Raw genomic sequence first — 26,372 nt, 5'->3', positions numbered from 1 at the left:
GATAGAATTAACAAGAGAAAAAGTTTTATTAACATATATACATGAGAGATGCCTTGGGAAAAGTGAGTAACTCTCTTAGATGGTTTAAAATTATACCATCTACAGCTATAAACAAAAAGAAGGGCATGGAAGAGGCTCTTGTTGGGTGGGAGGAGGGAAAAAATGGTAAACCAGAATAAGGGTTGATAATGCAGGTTTTAAGTGCACTCTCTCCATTGATTTGAGTTTGCAGTGCTTCATCTTTTTCTTCCTTCTCTTTTGGTACAGAGTGGAGACACACATAGAAATGGGGATTTCCTTTATAAATATAAATTTCCCTTGCAAAAGGGAACTTCTCTTTTCAGAGCTTTACCTGTGTCTCCTGTTTCTCTGAAATAATCAGCTCAAAATAGTCGTCATGCCAAAGAGGCATATGTTGGGACGGCATTCCATCACTGGAGAAGCAGGAATTGAAATAAGCCTGGATTAAAGAGAATGAAGCCCTAGCCTGCTATGGGAGCCAGAGAAAGAGGACAGAGCATTGACGGATCGCAGAGGTGAAATCTGTAGGATTTGAAAGGGAACAGGATTTGTAACCCCAGAATATGCCATCTTCTTTTTTCTTTAGCTAGAGGTGGTACTTAAGATGATAACCTGACCCATTTCAGGGAGTGATTCCATTTTCCTGGGTATCTCCCATGTATTCAGGAGGGATACATGTTATTAAATTCGTGTTTGTTGGGGCACCTGAGTGGCTCAGTCATTAAGCGTCTGCCTTTGGCTCAGGTCATGATCCCAGGGTCCTGGGATCGAGCCCCACATCGGGCTTCCTCCTCGGTGGGAAGCCTGCTTCTCCCTCTCCCACTCGCCCTGCTTGTGTTTCCTCTCTTGCTGTCTCTCTCTCTCTCTCTCTCTCTGTCAAATAAATAAATAAAATCTAAAAAAAAGATCATGTTTGTTTTTCTCTTATTAATCTGTCTTTTATTATAGAAGGGTTTCAGCCAAGAACCTAGAAGGGTAGAGGAAAAATTATTTTTCCTCTCCCACAGATTTTCTAATTTTTGCAAAGTATCTTGGATTATCCTTGATTCATCATCACAGTTTGAATGTTCCCTACAGTTTATGTTAAATCATTTCCATAGATTTCTCTTTTGTTTGCTTTTAAAGTAATTCGGACATCACATTATTTAGAGTTACTGAATTAATAAGCCTATAAAGAATCTTAAATCCCATTTTAATCCTTATTGTTTTTTGAATTAGCAGTTGTAATTTATCTCTTCAATACAGTAACTTAATTGAAATCTAATGTCATAAACCTTACCTGAGGTTCCCCCTGCTTTAAAAACAGCCATCAGGGACATCTATACGATTCCATTTTTGTGTCAGCAGATGGCAGACTTCTCTCTGCTATGGCTTGGTGCTAGCTTTCTAAATTACCTTTCTTGTTTTATTTTTATGTTTACTCTCTCACTGTTGCTTCAACCTGAGGGGAGCAGAATTTGTCATCCCAAAGTCTGCCACTTTGGTATGTGAATTATTGTGAACTGAAGGCAATCAAGACCCAGAGGGGTCAGGAAGAGCTTTTTAACTCCCTTTTACCTGCCTAAAAGAATTTGGAAAGGGGGCCTGTACCAGGAAGAGAGCTATTACCAGAGATTACTCTTTTATCTGAGAGATTTACCTGCATGAAGGCAAACATTGCTTTTCTCATTTTCCTGGAATTGCCTTCCTCCCCTTTGAAGCCCCAAGCCTCTCCTTTCTCCTTCGCTCAAGATGGTTTATAAGTCTCAATTGCCTGACTGCCTTTGGGTCTCGTATCTTTGTGGGTTCCCATATGTGTGAAATTAAGGATTTCTTCTTCTGTTAATCTGTCTTTTTATTATGGGATGGATGGCCTCAGCAAAGAACATAGAATAGGACAGGGAAAATTATTTTTCCTCCCCTAAAACCATTAATCTATAAAATCTAAACCAACTTTGACAGTCTTCTGCTGTTACAGATTTAAATGCCATGGTCTATTTTTTCACATGTGTTGTTTATCTTCCTCATATTTCAAGGTGCTAATAGATTACAGAGTTGTTTGTTGGTTGATTGGAAGGTTGCTTAATTCGTTTGGCAAGTTCCTGCTTGTGAGTGGGTGGAAGTAGATAGGCACAGGGTTGCGGCAAGATCCTTCCTGTCCCCACTGTATCTCTGAAGCTTTGTCATGGTGCAGCCCTCTCATTTATTTTACTTCAAATGCCCTACCCAGGGCCGGGGTTCAGAACACCATCATCCCCCCCCAAAAAAAATCATTATCTTCTTACACAGTCTTCCCCCAGTTTATGTTTATCTAGATTTCTCTGTCACAGTGTTCTAAGGGAATGAGGCACTCGATCAGTTTTGATGGAGATAGGAAAAGTTTGAGAACCTAAGCATTACAGCATGGTGAAATGTTACAAAAAAGAAACCTACTGAAGTCACATTAAGAAAATAGGAGGGGGAAAGAAAACGGGGGGCTGCACTGGGACTAGAACTAGAAAACAATTAGAAACTGATTCCCATTTGGGTTAGTTGGGCACTGCCCTATTACCTGTTTTGGGGTTTTTTTTAAGATTTATTTATTTGAGAGAGAGAGAGAGCACGAGAGGGTTGGGGAGGTCAGAGGGAGAAGCAGACTCCCTGCCAAGCAGGGAGCCCGATGCAGGACTCGACCCTGAGACTTCAGGATCATGACCCGAGCCACCCAGGTGCCCCCTTTTTTTTTTAAAGATTGATTTATTTATTTGAGAGAGAGAGAGAAAGAGAGCATGAGAGGGGGGAGGGTCAGAGGGAGAAGCCCCTATTATCTGTTAACCAGGGGAAAGGAACTAAAATTTTGGGGTGTCTACTTATGGCCAAATTCACAGTGCATGACCTTATTTAATTCTTGAAAACACAGTCCAGCTGATAAATTGTCATAATTTTTATTAATTTGCTTAGGATGTAGCTTAGTAAGTAGCAGAGCCCGCACTCAGTCCGACTTTAGCTCTCTCTGAAGCTTTTAAAGAAAGCATGCTTCTCAGTTGGGAATACCAATTGTGTTAATGAAGTGTTCCTATGTTGCTGATCTTTAAAAATTTTTATCTCTTGAGGCGCCTGGGTGGCTCAGTGGGTCAAGTCTGCCTTTGGCTTAGGTAATGATCCCGGAGTCCCAGGATCGAGCCCCACATCGCATCTGTGCTCCCCGCTCAGTGGGGAGTCTGCTTCTCCCTCTGCCCCTCCCTGCTGTCATGCTCGCTCGCTCTCTCAAATAAATACATAAAACCTTAAAAAATTAATAAAATAAAAATTAAGAAAATAAAAATTTTATCTTTCCAAGCTAATTAAATATTTTATTCTATTTCACTTTTTGTGCAGAACTAGGTACCATATATATGTATGTATGTGTATATATATAATATGATGTATATAGAGAGATATCCATGTGTGTATGTACATGGTTTTGTCACATAACCCTAGTTTTTGTAGGATGGGGGAATCTATCTGGTGTTCCATAATTATTCAGTTATTCTGTGCTTTCTAAGTATTGTGACTTATATAGTAAAGATAAAGTAACTTCTTTAATAAGTTACATAATTGATGATTTGAACTTTAGAGTATCTTGTAAGGGAATGAAGTCATAAATATATAATGTTTGAGAGTTTAGTAGTTGGCGAATCCTTGGTTCTGACTGAGGCCTGCCACATTCCGATGGTTTAACTTTGGACAATTTCGAAGTCTCAATTTCCAGTTCTCTAGAATGGAGAAGATACACTTAAAAAATCTTCTGCCCCCTTGTTTCTTTCAGGGTTTCTGTCTTTGCGTTTGTATTTTTTATTTCACTTAGTGTTTTAAATAAGTATACTTTTGGAGAATTCCAACAGTATATTCTAAATATGTGGGTTGTTAAGATTAAAAAAGATGATATGCATACAGTCTCAAACTGTTTACCACATAGTAGTTATTCAATAAATGTTAATTCCCTTTTCAGCTCCTTTCGTGAAACAAAGCTATTCTTTTCCCAACTTTCTTTTATTTCTTAAACTTATTTATTTTTATTTAAATTCAGTTAACATGTAATGTATTATTGCTTTCAGAGGTAGAGGTCAGTGATTCATCAGTCTTATATGATACCCAGTGCTCATTACATCACGTGCCCTCCTTAATGTCCATCACCCAGTTACCCCATCCCCCAACCCCCACTCCTCCAGCAACCCTCAATTTCTTTCCTATGCTTAAGAGTCTCTTATGGTTTGTCTCCCTCTCTGATTTCATATTGTTTTATTTTTTCCTCTCTTCCCCTATGATCCTTTGTTTTGTTTCTTAAATTCCACATATCAGCGAGATCATATGATAATTGTCTTTCTCTGATTGACTTATTTCGCTTAGCATAACACCCTCTGGTTCCATCCACATTGTTGCAAATGGCAATATTTTATTTTATTTTTTGATGGCTGAGTAGTATTCCATTATGTATATATATATATACCAGATCTTCTTTATCCATTCATCTGTCGATGGACATCTGGGCTCTTTCCATAGTTTGGCTTTTGTGGACGTTGCTGCTATGAACATTGGGGTGCAGGTGCCCCTTTGGATCCCTACATTTGCATCTTTGGGGTAAATACCCAGTAGTGCAATTGCTGGGTCATAGGTTAGCTTTATTTTCAACCTTTTGAGGAACCTCCATACTGTTTTCCAGACCAACTTTCTTTTAGACATGATGTTGTCTTGTAAGAGATTCAGATTAAGTAATGATTTAACAATTGTCTCTAAACAATATTCTCTTTGAGCTCTCAGGTTTGAAAATAAAAGAAAATGTCTAGTTAGAGCATCATACATCCTTAAAGTTAAAAGATTGGGAATAGAAAGATATCCAGCGTTATCCCAAATGTTGAGTAATGGTTTTGTCTTTTTATTTATTTATTTATTTATTTTTAAAGATTTTATTTATTTATTTGACAGAGACACAGCAGGTGAGGGAACACAAGCAGGGGGAGTGGGAGAGGGAGAAGCAGGCCCCCGCCGAGTAGGGAGCCCAATGCGGGGCTCAATCCCAGGACCCTGGGATCATGACCTGAGCCAAAGGCAGATGCTTAACAACTGAGCCACCCAGGCGCCCCGGTTTTGTCTTTTTTTTTTAAATTTATTTATTTATATGAGAGTGAGAGCATGAGCAGAGGGAGAGGGGGAGGAGCAGACTCCCCACTGAGCACAGAGCCCAACATAAGGCTCCATTCCAGGACCCTGAGATCATAACCCCAGCCGGAGTCATGCTTAATCGTCTAAGCCACCCAGGTGCCCCTGAATAACGGTTTTTAACCTGAGTACCTAGCAGTCTGGGGCCTAATCCCTGCCTGCCTGCTATAATAATTTGTAGATGGGTAAATTGACCTGAGTAGCATACTTACAAGCTTGGCATATATAATTATATCATTTTCAGTTACTGAAATTTAATTTTGCTAAAGTCGTATGGGAAACATGGTTTTTTGTAAAGGATAAAGCTTCTATATGCATTTGATTCATTTATATATAAATATTAAGTATCATTTTTCCCAACATGAGATCATACTGTCACATTGTTTTTAATAAGATTGCTCATTTATTTTTTTAAGATTTTTATTTATTTATGAGAGAGAAAAAGAGAGCGAGAGAGCACAAGGGTGGGAGGGGCAGAGGGAGAAGCAGGCTCCCTGCTGAGCAGAGCAGGAGGCAGGACTCCATTCCAGGATGCTGGGATCAGGACCTGAGCCAAAGACAGACACTTAACCAACTGAGCCACCCAGGCACCCCAAGATTATTCACTTATTAACTTATTCCTTCTTAATTTTATACTTATTTTAGTGACTATATTATATTCCTTTATATTATATCATATGTGTTATAATTTCTTCAAGTTCTTCGCTGTTGAACATTTAGATTGTTTACCATTTTTCATTACAATAAATAATGGGTCAGTAAACATTTGTGTTGCATCTGTGCAAGTCCATGACTGTTTAAGTGGAATGCTGAATCAAAGGGCATGTACAAATCTAAGGCTTTTGAATGTGCTTCCAGGTTACCTTCTGAAAAGGTTATACTGATTTACATTTCCACTAGCAGTATATACAAGTACCTAGCTCCCTGTTTTCCTGGGAATAGGTGTCTTTTTTTTTCCTCTTATTTTTGCCAAATGATAGTTTTGGGTTTTTTTTAGGTATTCATTACTTTTGAAATTGAACTGTTAAAAATAATTGGCCATTTATTTTCTTCTGAATTGTCTTACGTTCTTTTTCTTGATTTGCAAGGGCTTTTATAAAATGTTTTTAACTGTGGAAATATGTTAGAAATGTATTTTTCCAAGTTTTTTGTTTGTTTGTTTTCGCCTTTATTTTTGCATAGTCTATGTATGACCCTCCTCTCAAATCTTTAAGTGGCTGCTGTTGGTGCTGCTGCTTTTTATTTAGGTACATCTGACATGCAGTGTTACATTAGTTTCAGGTGTACAACATAGTGATTCAAGAATTCTACACTTTACTCACCTTGACAAGTTTAGTCACCATCTGTCACCATACGAAGTTATTACAGTTACAATTGACCATATTCCCTGTGCTCTACTTTTCGTCTCCATGATTTTATTTCATAACTGGGAGTTTATACTTCTTAATTCCTTTTTATCTTTTTAGCCCATTTCCCCACCCACCTAAATGGCTTCTTTAAACCATGTCCTAATACTTTATAATGTTTTACAGAGCTTAATTTGTATATGACTCCTCATTTACACATTATGACTTCATTCGATATCCAGAGTGGGAGGAGAATATAGCATATTGTTTAAGTAGTTTGTGTAGCTTACTCATTAGTTTATCCTCACAGGCAAAGAATGAGGAAGTCTACTTCAGAAAACGTAGTAAGGTGGAATTATCAATAGATAATTTTCATTTTACCTTCCATAAACATGACTTAACATATGCCATGTCTATTTTGTCAAAAGATATAGTAGCATTATATACACTTCCACTTTCTTATATTTTGGGACATGTAACCTTTTAAAAATATTATTTGTTTCCTTCTGGGCATAATATAGATTTATTACAGAAAATTTAGAAAATACCAAAGAGCATGAAGAAGAAAATAGAGACACCTGTGACCCTTTTATTCCTCTGTGATGACTGTTAATTGATTTTTATAATATATTTGATTCAGCCATGTTCAGTGATTATCTGTGCTATTGAATTTAGTTTTTTACTGGTTTATTACTTAGGACTTTTCTATCTATATGCATAAGTGAACTTAGGTTATGTTTCCTCTTTTTGTACTATTTTTGACAGGCTTTGTTTCAGGATTTTATACTAGTTTCATAAATGGAATTGGATAGCTTAACGTTTTTTTATGTGCTGTTAAACAGTTTATCTAGCATGGGGCCATCTGTTCTTTAAAAGTTTGAAAGAGTTCACCAGCATGACACTTGACCATAAAAAGCACTTTGAAGGCCATTCTCTGATGAACCTATTTTTATAAGTTTACTCTGATGAGCACACATTCCCTTGTTGGACATAATATATATTACCAAGAGTTTGCAGAGGTTAAATTAAGTACTTTGGTTTAACATACTGAGTTTATTAATATTGAAAGATGTTTCAAAAGGACTATATTTTATGGTTTCTTCTATTTACATACTTTTAAAACTCAAGTTATCACTTATCCATGAAATTTCAAGTAATTCTTTGCTACAAGTTATTCGTTTATGAACTTGAATCTCTTTCCAAATAATTTACTTCATCATTTTCTTACCTTACTGTTTTTTTTAAAAAGATTTTATTTATTTATTTGACAGTGAAAGACACAGTGAGAGAGGGAACGCAAGCAGGGGGAGTGAGAGAGGGAGAAGCGGGCTTCCTGCTGAGCAGGGAGCCTGATGTGGGGCTCGATCCCAGGACCCTGGGATCATGACCTGAGCCGAAGGCAGACACTTAACAACTGAGCCACCCAGGTGCCCCTCTTACCATACTATTTTTTTAAGATTTTATTTAATTATTAGAGAGCGTGCAAGAGAGAGCATGAGCCAGGAGGGAGAAGCAGACTCCCTGCTGAGCAGAGAGCCTATGTGGGGCTCTATCCCAGGACCCTGGGATCATGACCTGAGCTGAAGGCAGACACTTAACCTACTGAGCCACCCAGATGCCCCATTTACCTTACTATTTTTTAAATGAGTTTATCTGGCATAGCAAAAAGAGGATAGTAAGTTAAGTCTTTGTACTCTCCATTTAGAGGTACCAGATATAATACACCAATAATAAAAGCTTAAATAACATGACCATTTTTGCCATTTTTAATATGACCCATACCCAAATAGCAATCCTAAACAATACTGTTTCTTTTCAACAGACAGAATACCAACTGTGTGATATGGAAGGAGTCCAAAATTAAAACAAAGTTTTTCTTATTCTATTTCAGGCACAGAGATCCATCTTGAAATATTAGAACATAGTTCCTTTGAGAGGAGAGCTAGGAAAGACTCCCTTCGTTTATGATATTGTCTTACATCCAAGTTTCTTGAACTTGACCTACCTATTGCAACATAAATGTCATTGCCTCTAAAGGAGTTTAAACTACAGAATTGATTACTTTTTAAGTTAAAAAGATATAAACTATGTTGAAGAACTTCCTTTGAGTTTCTGAAAATTAAGTCAATCCTAGATTGTTGCAGAGTTTTTAAGAAATGCATTGAGATTGGAACCATAGGTTTTCCTCCATTTGCATATATGTATACAAATTCATAAATGCAGCAATCAACTTCACTAACAGTCACCTAATAGGATAAGTTTTTGGAATTATTTTAAATGTAAGAAGAAACTTACAGAAAATCTTTACTTCCTGTTCATTTCCCCAAAATGTAATAATTCATTGTTTCATCTCTGTTTTTGCTCCTTAAACATTTAAAATCATATTCATATAACTATAGGAAACAAAATGAGGGTTCCTGGAGGGGAGATGGGTGGGGGAGATGGGGGTAATTGGGTGTTGAGCATTTAAGGAGAGCATATGATATGATGAGCACTGGGTGTTGTATGCAACTGATGAATTCCTGAACTCTACATCTGAAACTAGTGTTGTACTATATGTTGGCTAATTGATTTTAAATAAAAAAATAAAAAATTAAAAAAATAAAATCACACTCATATAAACATTAATAGCATCTGTTTCAATTCTGTTTTGAACAGTCACAGTGCTGAAGTTAGTTGACTGTTGTCTTCTTTAGAGAAGTTTTAAGAGAAGTCAGATGCCTGGATGGATGTTTTGCATGTTTAAAAAAATAATCTTTCTATATATACAGCAATTACAGCAATTAGCAGGAACAAGTTTTGCAAGAGTCCTTATAGAGTATTGCGTCTCACCTGAATGGTTTCCTTATATGATTTTATTGTTATGTTTGGAATAATTTCCTAGGGTCTCAGTCAAGTTCAGATTGAAGTTTAAAAATACATTCCATAGCCAAATAATAATTGGATTGTGGTAAGCTAAGTGAGTTAGTAGTTAAGTCTTAGATTGGATAATTGAGAAATAAATTATCCTTACTACAGGTTTTATGTAGAATTATAAAGTGATTTCTTTCACATTCAACTATTAATTAATGTAGTACTTTTATTCCCTTTACTTTCCTGCCCCCAGATTAAAGGCAAAATGAATGAATCAATCAATAAGTTACTAAGGTTTAAGATTTGATTTTCTGTGGACTTTTTGTTTTTTCAGTATTTCAAAATTTTGAGAAATTCTTTAATGGCAAAATATGAAGTGGTCATTTTTAGCTTTTCAAGTTGATTGAATAATTGACAGTATCTAAAATGTTGTAACTCGTTCCTCAGAAGTACAAATGGGTATCTCTTTCTCCATCGATAAAGACAGCCAGTTACAGTGTTATAAGGGGAGAAAAAGCTTCCAAAGATGTGAGTCCTGTAGGAAAACTTCTCTGCTCTTTGGCATGTCAGTTGCAGGTGTAGCTTTTCCTTTCAGAGCTTTATGAGTAATTTCTGTTTCTATGACCAAGAGTAAAGAAACTCCAAGGCAACAGGAGCCCGTCAGAGTCCAGAGATCACAGTTCATTGTGCTGCTAAAAAAGCCTCTCTTTACATCTTCTCACTTCTAAATCCTTTATATTCCCTTTCAAAAACAAAACAGAACACAGTAGCTTAGAGCTATTTGAAACAAAATTCATTTTCTTTTACTCAGTACTTTGCTTGTATTTGTGTCCTTGTTCTTTTTTCTTGGCACAGTTTCAAAACATTACTCTTATTCACAGACATTTCTGGCCCTCTCACATAAGTAATGTGTATGTTATTGTCTAGAAGCAGCATGATATAATAAGAAGAAAAGTCACATAAGTGGCAAGTAACTTCCCTTAGGTTCCTTACCAGTAATAAGGGGAGAAGTATTACCTTTCTCATAAGGCTTCACGGAATAACTAGAACGTACTGTCAGGGAATAAGAATATCCTGTCTCCTCAGGGTCCTTCTAGCTGGAATAAGAATCAAATTGACATGAGACAGATTAACAGGAGAAAAATCAAACTTAATAGCTACATATGGGGAATGCACAAAGAAATTCCAAAGACTGTCAGGCAAAATGAGGTATATGTCATTCTGAACTAAGGAGAAGGGGGTGTGGGGGTCTGGGTCTTCAAAGGGAAGGAATGCAATCCTCAGAAAGAATGAAAAAGTAAATGTTTGGTAAACAAATATTTGTTAGATCACTTGGAAATGGTGGGACAAAGAGAGGACTTTGATCAAAGAGGCCTTGCTAGGTTCTTCTCCACACTCACTATACCTAATTCATAGCATAATGTAGTTATCTCTGGGGATAGCTCTCTTCCTGGAGCAGGTCCTTTATCTAAATTCTTTTTACGCAGTTGTGGAGGGTGGGAGAGTGGGGGCAAGGAGCTTTTCCTAAATCTGCTGCATCTTGCTTGCTTTTAACTCAAAATAATCTTTAAGCTAAAGTGAGCCATCTTGGGGCACCTGGGTGGCTCAGTCGGTTAAGCGTCTGCCTTCAGCTCAGGTCATGATCTCAGGTTCCTGGGATCGAGCCCCTCATTGGGCTCCCTCCTCAGTGGGGAGTCTGCTTCTCCCTCTCCCTCTCCCTCTCCCCCCTACCCCCGCTCCTTTGCTCTTTCTCAAATAAGTAAATAAAATCTTTAAAAAATAAAAAATAAAGTGAGCCATCTTAGGGCAGCGTGCGCTTGGTCCCATAGTATATAAAAGGTCATTGCATGCTTCTGAGATTCTGACAAGGTAACAAAGTGCTTGAAAAATGTTAGTCCCTCCTGGAGGGACAGCCCACCAGGCATCCCGTCCCACCCCATGCATTTATACACACTGGGTGGGATTGATATTGCGGGAACAGTTCCCTGTAAGCAGGGAGCAATGCTCCTATTTCCTCTCTTCTTTCCTTAGGCTAGCAGAGCAGACCACCAGCAGAGCCAAAGCCATCCTCCACCCCCTTGATAACATACTAGCCATCTTTCTTTTCATGCTATATTTTGTTTTGCTTTAGAGCCAACTGGATTAATTCCTTATTCTGTCTCCACTGTAGAAATACTGTTTCAAGTAATCTACCCATGATATTGACTAGCTCTGGTTGTTATACTTTTTTTTTTCTTTTCTGATTATGGACACGGTTGATGCTACTACTGTAACATTTGTAATAAGCCATTTTTCCCCCCAAGGAACTCATTTTATAAAACTCAGAAAATAAAAATGGCCCCTTAATCCCATCTGATACTATCTTATATATTCTGTTTTAGACTTTCCTATGTTTGTATAAAGAATTTTGCCCAAAAATTGGACTCTTGCTGTAGATACTCTATTTCATTCAGTTGTAGATCTTGTACACCTGAATATATCTGTAAATATCGGTCTCACAGAGCCGTAGTGTCCAGTGATTTACAGGCATGGATTCTGAAGTCAGAGAGACCTGAGTTTGAATCCAATTCTGCCACTTCTCAGCCACCACCTTAATTTCTTCACCTGAAAAATGAGGATAATAATAGCACATACCTTCTGGGGTTATGAGTGTTATATGAGATGAAGTATGTCAAGTATTTGAAGTACCTAATACAGTAAACATACAATAAATTTTAGCTATTTATAATAATCATTTTTGGGAACTGTATAATTTTATATTTTATGTGTATACCACAATGTATTCACCTCTCTTATGTTAATGAACATTTAGATATTGGGCATTTAGGTTGTTTACGGTTTCCCAGTATTATAAAACAAGTCTATGGGGGCGGCTCGGTGGCTCAGTCAGTGGACCATCCCGCTCTTGATCTCAGCTCAGGTCTTGATCTCAGGGTCATGAGTTCGAGCTCCATGCTGGGCTCCACTCTGGGCGTAGAGCCTACTTAAAACAAAAACAAAAACAAAAAAACAAGTCTATAGAAGTCTATAGTATATATCTTTGCAACTAAATCTTTGTGTACTGCCTTATTTCCTTAGGTTAAAATCCTTAGGATATAAAATTGGTGTGTCAAGGGAAATGTATATTTCTGAATCTTTTAATAGTATCTCTAAATAGCCCTCCAAGAAAGAACTTTGACTCCAGCATCCTTTGTTGTTGAGAATGACTTAAATCTTGAGTCATCTAAGTGATATCTTTAAAATTCTTATCATTGCTACCTATATTAATATATTACAGGACAGTTAAGTCATCATAGTCATACATAATACAGGAATATTTTCAAAAAGGATTACTTGGTAGCCCTTGAGCCTCCACTAGTCAAATATAAAAGATTTTCCTCATAGAGGAATGTTTTATTGTGAATCTTCTCATCTTATTAAAATAAGATAGCGGTGCCAAATTTTTAACCTTTGGTAGACACCAAGTTTGGATAATTTGTTAGTGACCTTTTAAAGAATCATTTAAACAGGGACACCTGGGTGGCTCAGTCGGTTAAGCGTCTGCCTTCAGCTCAGGTCATGATCCCAGGGTCTGGGATGGAGCCCCGCATTGGGTTCCTTGCTCATCAGGGAGCCAGCCTGCTTCTCCCTCTGCCTGTGCTTATGCTCTCTCTCTCTCTCTCTGACAAATGAATGAATAAAATCTTTTAAAAAAATCATTTAAACATTTTTTAATTGTTTTTAATAGAGCATGCTACTTCACAGAGTTTGATTACTGAAATGCTATGTGGGTTTGATTTCTCTTGAGCATAGAAGAGAGACGGCAGATATACAAGTTTATTTACATAAGCGTAGCTTCCTCCTGTTCCTAATGATAAAGCTTCCCAGAGGGCCCGTAGCATAACTTATCTATCAGGCCCTGACATATGGTATTAGCATATTGCAATTCTGCTACTCGGGTTAAAAGCAAGACTGGTTCTCTTTAAAAGTTAAAAATATTTTTTCTAGAGGGGAGGGGGGGTGGGGGGATCGGTTAGCCTGGTGATGGGTATTAAAGAGGGCACGTTCTGCTTAGGGCACTGGGTGTTATGCGCAAACAATGAATCATGGAACACTACATCAAGAACTAATGATGTATGGTGATTAACATAACAAAAAAATTTAAAGATTAAAAAAAGTTAAAAATATTTTTCTTCATAACAATTTGACTTTTTATTTCCAACAGGAAAATAACTTTTTTCCGTTTTTTAACCTTAAAAATGAGTTTTCTTTGTTTATGTTCAGATTTTTTTAGCAAATAAAATTTACAGTGTAGGCAATATGAAAAAAAACATAAAAATCACTTAAATCCCAGTGCCCTGCAGTAAAGGCTCTTAACATTCTAGTGACCACACTTACATGCATCATGTCTTTTCTCCTGTGTCTTAAATGAGGTAATCTTTTTAAAATTGTGATAAAATACACACAACATAAAATTTGCCATTTTAACTATTTTTAAGTGTATGGTTTGGTGGCCTTGAATCCACTGACATTGTGCAAACCTCACCACCATCCATCTCCAGAACTCCTCATTTTCCAGTCTGAAACTTTGTACCCATTGAGCAGTAGCTCCCCCATTCTCTTCTTCCTCTGACTCCTAGCAACCATGACCTACTTTTTTTTACTTTGTATTGAAATATAATATTCATACAGAAAAATGCACATACCACAAGTACACTGACAGCCAAAAAACAGAATGAGAAAGGGAGTATTTTTAAGTGTTAACATGGAGATTCCGTTTTTCTTCGCAGAGCAAGTTGCCAGCTCTAATAGTACAGATTTACCTTCTCTTAACTGTCACATTATTTCAATTGATCATTTTCTGTAGACTGGCTGGTGACTGTTAGCTCAGAGCCAGCAAGTGTCACCCGGAGGATAATAAGGCACTGTGTAGTAATGCGTCACAAGACCATTTTTGCATAGAGCTTAGCCAAGGGTTTTGGAACCGCCCTCAGTTGCACCTTGTGCTATATTAGTACTTCTCAGACAGGAAGAATTTTCTTTTGCTGGCGTAGCTTGTCCGGTTACCTTCAGGGTAAGTGTGTACAGTTCATGTAAACAAATAAGTTTCTCTGGCTTAACTTTATCTGACTCTTATTTGGTTCAGTATCTTGTTGAAATTGTGAGCATTTAAAAATACAGATGAAGGAAATAAAAATAGAATAAAGCAGTATAATGTAAAACTTTACAGTTTGCAAAGATATGAATATGTAAAACTTTGCAGTGTCTTGGGTCTCTGAAATTACAATTTAAAGCATCTAATTTTAAGAGCTTCTTGTTTCACATGTACATGTTGAGAAAAAGCAATGTATCTTCAAAAATCTCTTTTCAAAGGAAAAAAAGGCACTGTAAGATCCAATTTTGTTGTTCATTTAGTTGCTCTGTGACTCAATTTTGCTGATTGCCACATGCTTTGTGTCCCTAAGTCTAGGAACCATATATTATGCCTAGTAATAAAGATAATGAATTTTTATTTTGTGCTTGTTTTATCTAAGATATTATGGAATAGGATTATATTGGTATGTTTTATGAATTGATAAAAGCTGGATTACAGTCTCTGAGATTTATAACAAATTGTATATTGAGAATTAAGATTCAAGCATATATTGCTATAAAACCCTAGAATGTTGTGGCTAACTTAGTTTTAAATAATTGGATTTACCTTATTTTTTATAGTTATTTGTTTTTGTTTTTTTTAATCAGGAGAATTAGATAATGCAGCAGACCATTTCTTAAGGTTTTTATTGGCAGTCTATATCCAAGTCCCCTCCATCTCTGGATATTGCCTACCACCTATGCTGTTGTTCTAGGACAAATTCAAAGACAGAACTCAGAGAGCAATAAGGGTAATCAGTATAAATTACTTAATTTCCATGTCCCTTGGTTTACTCAGCTTGAAAAATGCTATTAGATATTAGGGCCATGGGGAGTGGGAAGCATATATGAATAAATTCTAAGCTCTGAAATTATGTATTTTCTTAAGTATCCATAAAATTCTGACTGAGAAGCCAAGCTTTACTATTTAAGAAAATTGGTATAAATTGCCAATTTTTAAATAACTAGCCTTTGAAATTTATTTTTCCTCTCTTCTATCTCCTTCTCTTCCCTTCCCACCTCAGTTTCTCTTTCCCCCAACAGGCTCAGGAAAGACCTGAGAATATTCAGTTTCATTTTTGTCTCATGTCTGTATCGAGAAAGTTTCACTTTCCAGTTTGTATATTTTTTTTCACTGCTGCCTTGAAAATCATTTATTGAATTATTTAAATGATCCAAGAAACTGATGTACAATGCTACTGAAATAACAAACTTATGTTTGATTTTTCTTGTGCTAATCACCCAAGTGTCATTATTAAAAACAGAAGTAAGCTTAAGACAAGTAATACAGGTTGCTGGAAAAGTGCAGCAAAAAATGGATTCATTTGGAAGTTTAGTACTGTTGCTGATACTCTGTCCATATTATAGTAATACCTGCCTTTTCTTATATAAGTAGTAATACAGTTTACCATTCAAAATTTCATTACCTTATTGTTGTGTCGTGTAAATGTTTCTGCAAGTATCACAACTGAAGCAGGATCACAACTTTTTAAGCCAATGATATTGATGAACTTAATCTTTTTCACTTTCCCATAAGACAGAGCCAAGTGGGCCTTTAAAAATATTCAGTTGGCATTCAGATACTTTAAAACTTGTATAAAGGCAAGTAAAATTTTTTCATGTAGACATAGACATATTCAGTCATTGATTTATCACTGTTTTTTCAAGGTAAAATTAATGATCTCAGAAGGAAATAATCACAATCACTAAAACTTCTCAGTTATCAAGTTTGTGCTATTCCAATGAAGTTCTTACCTCTTGCTTCAGTCTTTAGCTTTGTCCTACATATTCTGTGTAATGAACACCATTAGAGCAGAGACCCTAACCTCATAGCGAAAGCCTAGAATTATTTTCCAATTCCCACACTTTCTAGTCGACATTAAAAATTCAAAAGACTAAAACTTCAAAACTTCCTATGAAGAGGGTTCATACTTCAGGCTAGTATTTTCTATTTTTGAACGTGTCTTCTGTACTTGATGTGTTTTTTCCAGCAGCTCTTCTCTTGAAGCATCTGCAACAGATGACTGCTGGCAAAGTGAGCCAGAACATTATATACCAAGTATAGGTTTACAAGCCGATTGGTTTAAAAATACCCTGCCCTAATTTTCAGTGTCTTCCTTAGAATAGTGCCAAAATGCTGGCATTTATGCCTTACTATTGACACTTCTGTAATTATAGAGACAATGGGATGATTTTTACATTAGGACAACAGTATCACTTTATGTGATATTATCTCTGAACAAGGATACATTCTGGTCAGATTGCCAGTGAGGATCGGGAAGAATGAAGGACCTTCAGTTGATATTTGCATAGAATCCATGAACTAGTAGGTTTACCTATCAAAAATAATGTCCTAAAATTGGCCATTATCAAATTTCTGATGACTCTCTTTTTGTTTGTGTTTTGTTTGAATAAAATATGTAGAGACTATGAGAAAGACAATTACTTTTTTACTTACTGACACTGGCTTTTTTCCCCTCTTATCTTTTTTTACATAAATGAGCCAAACTTGGTGGTGGGGGGAACAGGAATTGGACTGCCTGGCTCTGTGCAACAAGAAGAGCTGAGATTCCCAGATATTAAAATGTATTCTGCACTGCTTGAATTCTGTGTTCCTTTGGGCTTTTCAAGTGTTTTATAAACTCTACGGTACTTTTCCACATTCTCCTTCCTCTTTTTCAAGCTAATAAAATGGTTTTATTTAAAATAATGCTTTCTGAGAAATATAGAACCCTGTTCAGATATTAAACATCAAAGGAAAACCATAAGCATATTGTATGCTTTGGTTTCTATAAATGAAGAAAGAGATTTGCAGGCAACTTCTGTGGCATCTTCTTTATTTAAGATCAAGGATCAGCAGAAAGGAAGGGTTACTCAAATTTGACTACAATCATCTAAAGATTACTAACCCTCAAACTACCATTACAGTTACATTTTGGGGGTAGTGATCAAAGTGTTTATGAGTTATATAGAGTGTATAGATAGATAAATAGGTACTTCTGCAGATACTGTATTATTTTTTGGTTGTGAAAAATTGGAGGTATCTTACTATTTGGAAATACTGTTTACTCAGCTTGAAGATGCCATCAATTATAAGACCATTAACTTACTAACAGCTTTTCTGAGGGGGCAGGGAATACCTTTTTATAAGATATTTCCCAATTTTATGCATTTAAAATGGAAGGAGGGAGGAATGAATTTTAGAATTGAGAAATTTTATGTATCTGCTACAATATATTTTAATTATAAAGAACACAGATATAATGTCCAACTTTTTTAAGATTATTTATTTTAAAGAGAGCGAGAGCAGGGGGAGGGGCAGGGAAAGTCTTAAGCAGACTCCACACTGATCGCAGAGCCTGTTGAGGGGTTCAGTCTCACAACCCGGAGATCTCGACCTGATCCAAAACCAAGAGTCAGTCACTTAATTGACTGCACCACCCAGGTACCCCTATAATGTCCAACTTTTAAGAAAAAGTCAGCTTTTTTCCCTTTTGATAAAGTTGCCCTTTTTAAATACTGCTTTTGTTAAAAAAATTTACTTACCTAGTGTAAAGTAAAAGTAAAGTCATTGAGGAACAAAAGTAATTTTCCCTAAGATTGATACTGAAAAAATGGAAAAAAAAATGATAAGAGGTATTTTATTTTATTAGGAGAGATTATAAAAACTACTCCTTTTAGCTTAATAAATTGATATGTATAAATTCCACCCAAACCCATAAAATTATCATTTAGTTAACACTATCACATACTTATTCTGGGCCAGACACTAACTCAGAGAGTAGTTGCCTCATTTCACAAAATTAGAGTTTAATATGGGAAAATTAAAGAATAAACTTGACTTTTGTGTATTATGTTTCTCCTTATGTTCTATTCATATCTTCCTCCATTGATTCAGTAATAGCAATGCATAATTTTCCCACAAACTTCATCCTTAGATGTAGAGAAAATGTTGATAAAATATTCTTCTAATAAAGCATTTTCTTGCAAATATAAACTTTATTCAAATCTTACTAACACTATATAAGTTCTTATAGGAGAGTTGCAAGTTTTTCATACAAAATTTTTAACTCCAACCTTTGTAAGATAGAGAAAATCTTTGCTGAGCTTCTTAGGAAAGAGGAAAAGGTGCCTTCAGTAACTTGGTATTTAAGTCAAACCAAAAGTACCACCTTACTATGTCATTAACTACAGGAACAGCCTGAAATATATGTATGTCACATGTACCTTTTTTCTCTCTCTTTTACTGTGACATCACCTGGGGAAATCCAGAAGATTGGATAACCAAGAAATGCCTAATCAAGATTCTGCTGTACATGTGAAAATGGTGGGTATTTGAGTATTTCCAGTTCCATTTATTAATGGTGAATCTTCACCACTTTTACCTCTGTATCTAACCAGATTATTAATTATGGGACTGTAACTTTATGCAGGTCTTTCTTCACAGTGTTTGATAAACAATAGAACCTCAACTATTTGTTGAATTGGATTTCAACTTACCTTAGAAAAATTTTTTTGCTTGAAATATAAAATGTGTATCACAGTGTTTCTCAGCATATAAAATGGTTATCCTGTTCCTTTTTGTGCTAAATTTTCCTTGCTCAGCAAGAACACACTTAAATCATACAGCATGAGATGTTTAAGCTTCTGAATTAAAATGACAAGTGTTTAAATTAAATAAAAAACTTATTGTATAACAGTAGAGCTCATTGCATTATAGACATTAGACTGAGGAAGAAGAAATACAGGCTTTGGAGCCAGAGCTGGCTTCAGACGTTAATTTAGTCCTTAAGAGCTATGATACTCTTGCATGAGGGTAATAATCTCACCTTTAAGAAATTGTATGAAACCACCAGACTCTTGTTTTATTCAGATTTTTCCCAGCTTTACTGAGATATAATTGACAAAATTGTGAGATATTTAAAGTGTACAGTGTGATGATTTGAGATTTGACATACATTGTGAATCATCTTCCCCATCTAGTTAACACATCCATCACCTCACATATTTACCCTTTTTTTGGCGGGGGAGGGAGTTGGGGGTGGAGAACATTTAAGTTCTACTCTTAGCAGATTATACAATAGTGTATTATAAACTGTAGTCACCATAGCATACATTGGATTTTCAGACCTTATTCATCTTATAAATGAAATGTTCTTATTCATACTTAATGGAAAAGTATGTAAAGTGCCTAATAGAACATAGTAAGCACTCAGTAAATGTTAATTCCCTGTTATGTTAGTGTTTTCACTATGTAAGTAGCATTTGTATGTGTGGAAAAAATTATATCCATTTTCCATATTCATAGTGATAAAATCGTAAAAAAATCACAGTTTCTCCCTCTCTTTTAAAGAGGACAGCTGCCCCACGATCACCTTATTCTTCTCTTTCTGTTGTTTTGTTGTCATTCTTCCTCTTGTATTTTTTTCTTCCTTTCTCTAGTTTTTTTTTTCATTTGAGCCTATAAACCAGAACATGACTTAGCATGCAAACAGCTTTGTGTCACAGTTAATAAACCTCTTGTTCAGCTTAGCTGTCCTCATCCAGCATGGGACAGGAGGTGAAGGCTGCCTCAAAGTGCTGATGAAGCTGCCGTTGGTGTAGTTACTGCTGTTAGGATGGAGCATATGAAATTGTTGTGCTTTTGTATGTTGAATAGTCCAACATTGGCAGTTTCATTTGGTTCAGCCTATTATATCGCCATGACCTTTGCTCCTATTGCATGATTAGCATTGAAATTTGTCTCTGATATGTAACATTAAGTCGATCTAAAACTTCTTTTTTTTTTTTTTTGCTTGAGTTGATTTTTTTTTTTAAGATTTTTTATTTATTTATTTGACAGAGAGAGACACAGTGAGAGAGGGAACACAAGCAGGGGGAGTGGGAGAGGGAGAAGCAGGCTTCCTGCGGAGCAGGGAGCCCGATGTGGGGCTCGATCCCAGGACCCTGGGATCATGACCTGAGCCGAAGGCAGACGCTTAACGACTGAGCCACCCAGGTGCCCCGAGTTGACTTTTTTTTAACCAAAATTAATTACAAGTGATGTAGGAATGTCCTACCATATAAATTGTTGTTACCTGGGTCCCAGAACTCTCTAGAATATCTTCTTTGGAAGTAAGTAGCACAGTAGTCAACCCACAAAGAGACTGTTGAAGGAAAACCAGCCAAAAAATTATACATACTTACATATATATATATATATATATATATTAAGATTTTTTATTTATTTGACAGAGAGAGAGACAGCCAGAGAGGGAACACAAGCAGGGGGAGTGGGAGAGGGAGAAGCAGGTCCCCCGCATAGCAGGGAGCCCGATGCGGGGCTCGATCCCAGGACCCTGGGATCATGACCTGAGCCAAAGGCAGCCGCTTAACCGACTGAGCCACCCAGGCGCCCCCTTATTTTTTACTATCATCGCATTAAGTTGCACAATTTTTACCTTGGGGTTTGCTTTTCTAAAAATGTTGATACATCTTTTAAGTTGGCAGCTCCTTAGGATGTTCTTAACTTCTCATGACCTGGCTCCAGATCTCTTTCCATACTTTACACACACAAACTCTCTCTCTCCCTTCCTCCTTCCCCCCCCGCCCCGTCTCTCCCACACACAGTAAAGTTCTAGACAGAGCTATTCATCTTTTCCCCCCACATGAGACCCTGCATTTTGGCTCATGATCTCAACATAAATAAATCCTACTTCTCTCTGAAAGCCTAGCTCAGTTGGCTCTTCCTCTTTTGGCCGCAACAGAGGTAATCACAGTCTCTTATGTTCCTCTTGTATTTTATCTGGACGTCTGAGCAATGTATTATTTATTTGGGCTCCTGTATTACAATCCATGTTAGAGAACATGCACCTTAAGTTTAAGATGTTTATCTTACTAAAACTTTTGTATCTCTTACAGAGCTGCCTTACACTTAATGACTATATGTTGAATGAATGAATTTGGCCTACACTCCCTTAATGTGGAGACAGGCCAAAAATGTGGTAGACAGGGGAAACTGGCTATCACTACACTTTAGTAATGGGTAGTCTTCCAAATAAGTCATGGAATGATCCATGTATGTGAATGAACATACCAGTCTGAGTAGGTGGCTTTGGATCTATACTTTTTATGTAGTTACATGAAAATTGTAGTGCCCACTCCTTTGTACCAAAGTAGTAATGAAGTCTTTTGCTTGTACCAAATATGAACATTGGAAAAAAAAATATTTCCCCTGAGAACTTCAGACAAAGATCCTTAAGTCATTTAAACTAATTTTTATGTGGTCCATTTTCAGAGAAATATAGGTAAAACATTAGGACAATTTTGTGACTATGCCATGCAGATACTCTGTTATATCTTGTCTCAGTGTATCTGCAAGATAATATCAAATAATCAAATATTACTGGAGAGTTATGAATAAAACTGTATAACTTTGAAATCAACTTCTCCAAAAATCATTGCTTTTCGATTGAAATAGACTAATGATTGGTCTGTACAAATTTCATGTCATCTGCACAAATTCATTTTAGAGCCAGAATACGTGTATTTTAGGTTTTTGTTAGTCATCTTTAGCATTAAGTCAGATTTGGCTCCAGTCAACCAAAATGCCCTGATTCTTGTCAGGAAAACTGCTCCTTCAGCATTTTACATTATGCCTATAAAATGATTTTGTTTTCTTTTGTTTGCAAGTGATGACATTTTTATCCCCTTATTTTTTTACCATAAAATTATAAGTTGAAAAGTTTTTGGACAGTTCAAAATAACTTGCCCTTCAGACTTGAAGCATCATTATTTTAAGTGCTACCAAACAGGTGTAGTTTTGTCCAAGAAGAATTACGGAAGAAGGGATTTGAGGAGGTAATAGAAGTATGTGATGTATGATGAATGTATATTCCTGCAGTATATTTTTGATATTCTGATATTCTGACATCCTTTGACGTATTTCATGTAGTATTTTAAAAATATATTTCTTAGGTTGCTTTCTAAAATATTTGAGTAAAATGCCCAGTATCTCAAGTTCCTGAGAAGTACTTATGATATGCTTTGGTGACATTATATGTGTATCGTGGCGGGGGGGGTATAAATATATTATCATATAACCAAAGCAGATATAATTATCATTTTTAAATTTCTTACACTTGTATCCTCTTTCCTATTGTGTTCTCTGCTGCTCTTTCATCTGTTCTCATCACTGTGATTTCACCCTGGTGCTGTTTGGGTATTCACTTCTTATTTATCTGAAAATGAATGGCTGTTGTACAGAAGCAGGGATCAATTCCTCCAGCTTTTGGTTGTCTTTCAGGCGCTAAGTGATATTATCATCCAATCTATTAGTTGTTAACCTAACAGAAACCAGCCTACTTTGAAATGGCTTTGGTACTATTTTCCTATTCATTATCTGAAAGAGGTTATCCTATCTTATTTAAATATGGGTGTTGGGTGTTGTTGTTGTTTTAATTGAATGTATTATAGGATGTGATTTGCATGAGGCAGGACATCTTTGTCAGTATGGACACACTGAAATAAAATGTTTGATTTTCTTGGTGAAAATATAGTTAGTGACATTTATCTTCTGTTGCTTTCAGTAGTGGGTTAGTTATTAAGTCAAACATATGTTGATTACTATGCATCTGCCAATTAAGGCAGAGGTAAGAGCAGAATATAGTTGTTAGGAGATGAACTTAACTAGTTAAGGTATTTGTAGGGGAGCTATAGAAGTTGATATTTCAAAACAGCAACGGTTTCTAAAACTCAACAGGAAAACGGTATAAGTACTGCTAATCATCATATCCCTGGCATCTAGCGTCTGACACAAAGTAAAGGTAAATATTTGTTAAGCAAATTAATGGATTAATAAATGAAAAGGAATGTAGGAATAAGTGCCTATTTGCTTTTCTCATCTATTGAAAAATCGCTGTAAAATAAATATTTGGATAACTGTTATTCTGTTGACACCTCTAAAGTCCAGTTAAGTTAAAAGAATCACTGCTTGAAAGTTAGTTGCATTGCAGGTTATCCTATGCTATTTAAATATGGCTTTTTAAAATTAAGCATATTGTAGCATCTTTCATTAGTGGAGAAAATTTTAATGTTAGCATTTCTCTTTCCTATATGTATCTTTCAGTCTTAGGAAAACAGTTTAGCCTTTTTCCAATTTTCTAATTTTATCTATTATGTAGAGACAGCATAGGACCTGAGAGACTCCACTGGTCACATGCTCTTGGAGCAGAGCTACAAGGTCTAGGGAATTTTCCATAATCATGTCTGTGATGCACATGAAATAAGTTAATATTGGTGGTAACATACCCAGAATAATACCATATAAAGTAAATAAAGGTTACTGGGTACAAACGAGTACAGAACCTGATTTGAGGTTTTCTTACTGCCCTTTTACACTGTGGAGCTATTATATGTCCTCTAATCTCCCCCCGCCCCCCCGCCCCCCCCCCCCGCCGTCTTCTTGTACACATGCTCTAAGAACAGGGTGCCTCTGCATTTTACTCTGATCAGTTTCGTTTTCTTTGTGATAGGGTAGAAGAAAGAAACAATATTTAACATTAAATTGTTGAGCAACACTAAATCCTGAATAAACCAGCCTAGTAGCTGCCTAAGCCCAGGTATTCTAATACGTTTGTTTGTTTGTTTGTTTTTAAAAGTAGGCTCCGTGCCCAACATGGGTCTTGAACTCACAATCCTGAGATCAAGAGTCTTATGCTGGTGGTCTCATACTTTTTAGTAGTTGTCTTAAATTGAAATAAATCTGTTGTAAAATTTATGCCAAGAGTAATGAAATTATTTGGGATTATTGGTATTATATGTAGTATGATAAAGGAACAAAGATCTTGAAGTACGTTTTCAAGTTAAATATATTTAAAATATATTTTAATTGCACAAAGGTACACTTGTGGGGAATAATCACGTAACATTTGTTACCTTTCTGCTAAGATTTTTTTAAATGTAAATATAAATATAAGCTAAATCTTAAGCAGAAAGTTTTTTTGTTGGTTGGTTTTTTTTTTAAGTAGGCTCCATGCCTAGTGTGGAGCCCAGTGTGGGGCTTGAACTCACAACCTGAGATCAAGACCTACCTGACCTGAAATCAAGAGTCAGATGCTTGACCGACTGAGCCACCCAGGCACCCCTTAAGCAGAAAGATCTTATAAGAAAACTCTTTATCGGGGCGCCTGGGTGGCTCAGTTGGTTAAGTGACTGCCTTCAGCTCAGGTCATGATCCTGGAGTCCCGGGATCGAGTCCCGCATCGGGCTCCCTGCTCAGCGGGGAGTCTGCTTCTCCCTCTGACCCTCCCCTCCTCTCATGTGCTCTCTCTCTCTCATTCTCTCTCTCAAATGAATGGATAGGATCTTTAAAAAAAAAAAGAAGAAGAAGCTTAGCTGAAATTAAAAAAAAAGAAAGAAAACTCTTTATCACAAAGTTCAGATATTCCCCATTCCACTCTAAGGTTTTATTTTGATTAATGAATTCTGCTAAAAACATTTTTATAACAGTATATGAAGTAATAATTAATTTTAAAAAGCCAGATGAAAAAGTATATGAGAATGAGATAAACTATGTGCATAAACAGGTATGTTTGTAATCATAGAAATGAAAATAGTGGAAAATAAATTTAAATGTTTACTTGTTTATCTTTAGGTAGTAGAATTCCAAGCCATGTTTATTTTCTTTTTTATACTTTTTCTGTTGTTTCTGTGATAACCATGCGTGACTTTTATAATTAGGAGAATTATACTTTTTGATAATATATTGCAAATATAATTTTGTCTTAATCTTTGAGATAGAAACTGTTGATGTGCTTCAAAAAATGTTATATGTATAAATGGTAATTTGATATGATTTGCTTTTTTTTTTAAAATAATGCCTCAACATTTTTACATCTTAAAATAATATAAGCTTCTGCTTGGTATCAGAAGAACCTGGGAAAAGAGGAATTAAAAATAGCTAATTAACTTCCGTTTATTTTTTAGATGCCTGAATTCCAGAGAAGTTCAGTTCGGATTAAGAACCCTGCAAGAGTAGAAGAAATTATCTGTGGTCTTATTAAGGGTGGAGCTGCCAAACTTCAGGTGAATAATTATCAAGAAGTCTTTATTATTAAGTCTTTATTTTCAATGTTCAGGCAGACTCATCTCACGTTTTGTTCAAATCTGAGTAATACTAAGTTCCAAGCTAACTAATGCAAGTGCCTAAGTATCAAACCATTTTAAGAATAATATTCAAATTTGGGGCACCTGGGTGGCTCAGTCGGGTGAGCATCCGACTCTCGATCTTAGCTCAGGCCTTGATCTCAGGGTTGTGATTTCAAGCCCTGCAGTAGACATACGTTTTTTTAATTATGGTAAAAAACACATAATAATGAATCTATCCTCTTAATAAATGTTTAAGTGTACAGTACAGTGTTGTTAACTCTGTGAATTGTTACACAGCAGATTCCTAGAATTTCTTTATCCTGCATGACTGAAACTGTGTACCCATAGAAGAGCAACCCCACATTTCCTTCTCCCCCTACCCCCAGCCACTGACAACCACCATTCTATTTTCTGCTTCTATGAGTTTGACTAATTTAAATACCTCACATAAGTGGAATCATGGAGAATTTGTCCATCTCTAAGTGGCTTATGTCACTTAACATAATGTCCCCTTAAGTTTCATCCATGTTGTAGTATATGACAGGATGTCCTTCTTTGCAGTTGAGAGCTTCATATAGTTTGCCTCCACTGCATTTTTGCACATTGACCAGGTGGGTTGAAACTGTGCGACATTTTATCTCTATCAAGAATAGTAGCCTAGGGGTGCCTGGGTGGCTCAGTCGTTAAGCGTCTGCCTTTGACTCAGGTCATGCTCTCAGGGTCCTGGGATCAAGCCCCGCATCGGGCTCCCTGCTA

At 36.3% G+C, this 26,372-nt stretch overlaps 1 protein-coding gene across 5 annotated transcripts in view; it reads left to right on the top strand.

Annotated features, from left to right (window-relative positions):
• NT5C3A (5'-nucleotidase, cytosolic IIIA) overlaps nucleotides 1–26,372 on the top strand; it is a 49,343-nt gene that overhangs the window by 14,823 nt on the left and 8,148 nt on the right. The window contains exons 1-4 of one of the 5 annotated variants that reach the window (XM_028092262.2): nucleotides 14,415–14,430; nucleotides 15,099–15,241; nucleotides 18,762–18,816; nucleotides 25,455–25,553. In XM_028092262.2, the coding sequence (XP_027948063.1) occupies nucleotides 18,781–18,816; nucleotides 25,455–25,553 (135 nt within the window). In that variant the 5' untranslated portion in view covers nucleotides 14,415–14,430; nucleotides 15,099–15,241; nucleotides 18,762–18,780. The other 4 variants (XM_028092261.2, XM_028092264.2, XM_028092263.2 and 1 more) reach the window with 4 other exon arrangements.

This window comes from Eumetopias jubatus, unplaced genomic scaffold (assembly GCF_037043125.1).
Source record: "Eumetopias jubatus isolate StellerSeaLion01/CBP00866 unplaced genomic scaffold, mEumJub1_p1.0 scaffold_14, whole genome shotgun sequence".
Classification (NCBI taxonomy): domain Eukaryota; kingdom Metazoa; phylum Chordata; class Mammalia; order Carnivora; family Otariidae; genus Eumetopias; species Eumetopias jubatus.
Note: the sequence above shows the minus strand (reverse complement) of the source record. Positions and strands in the feature narration are given on the sequence as shown.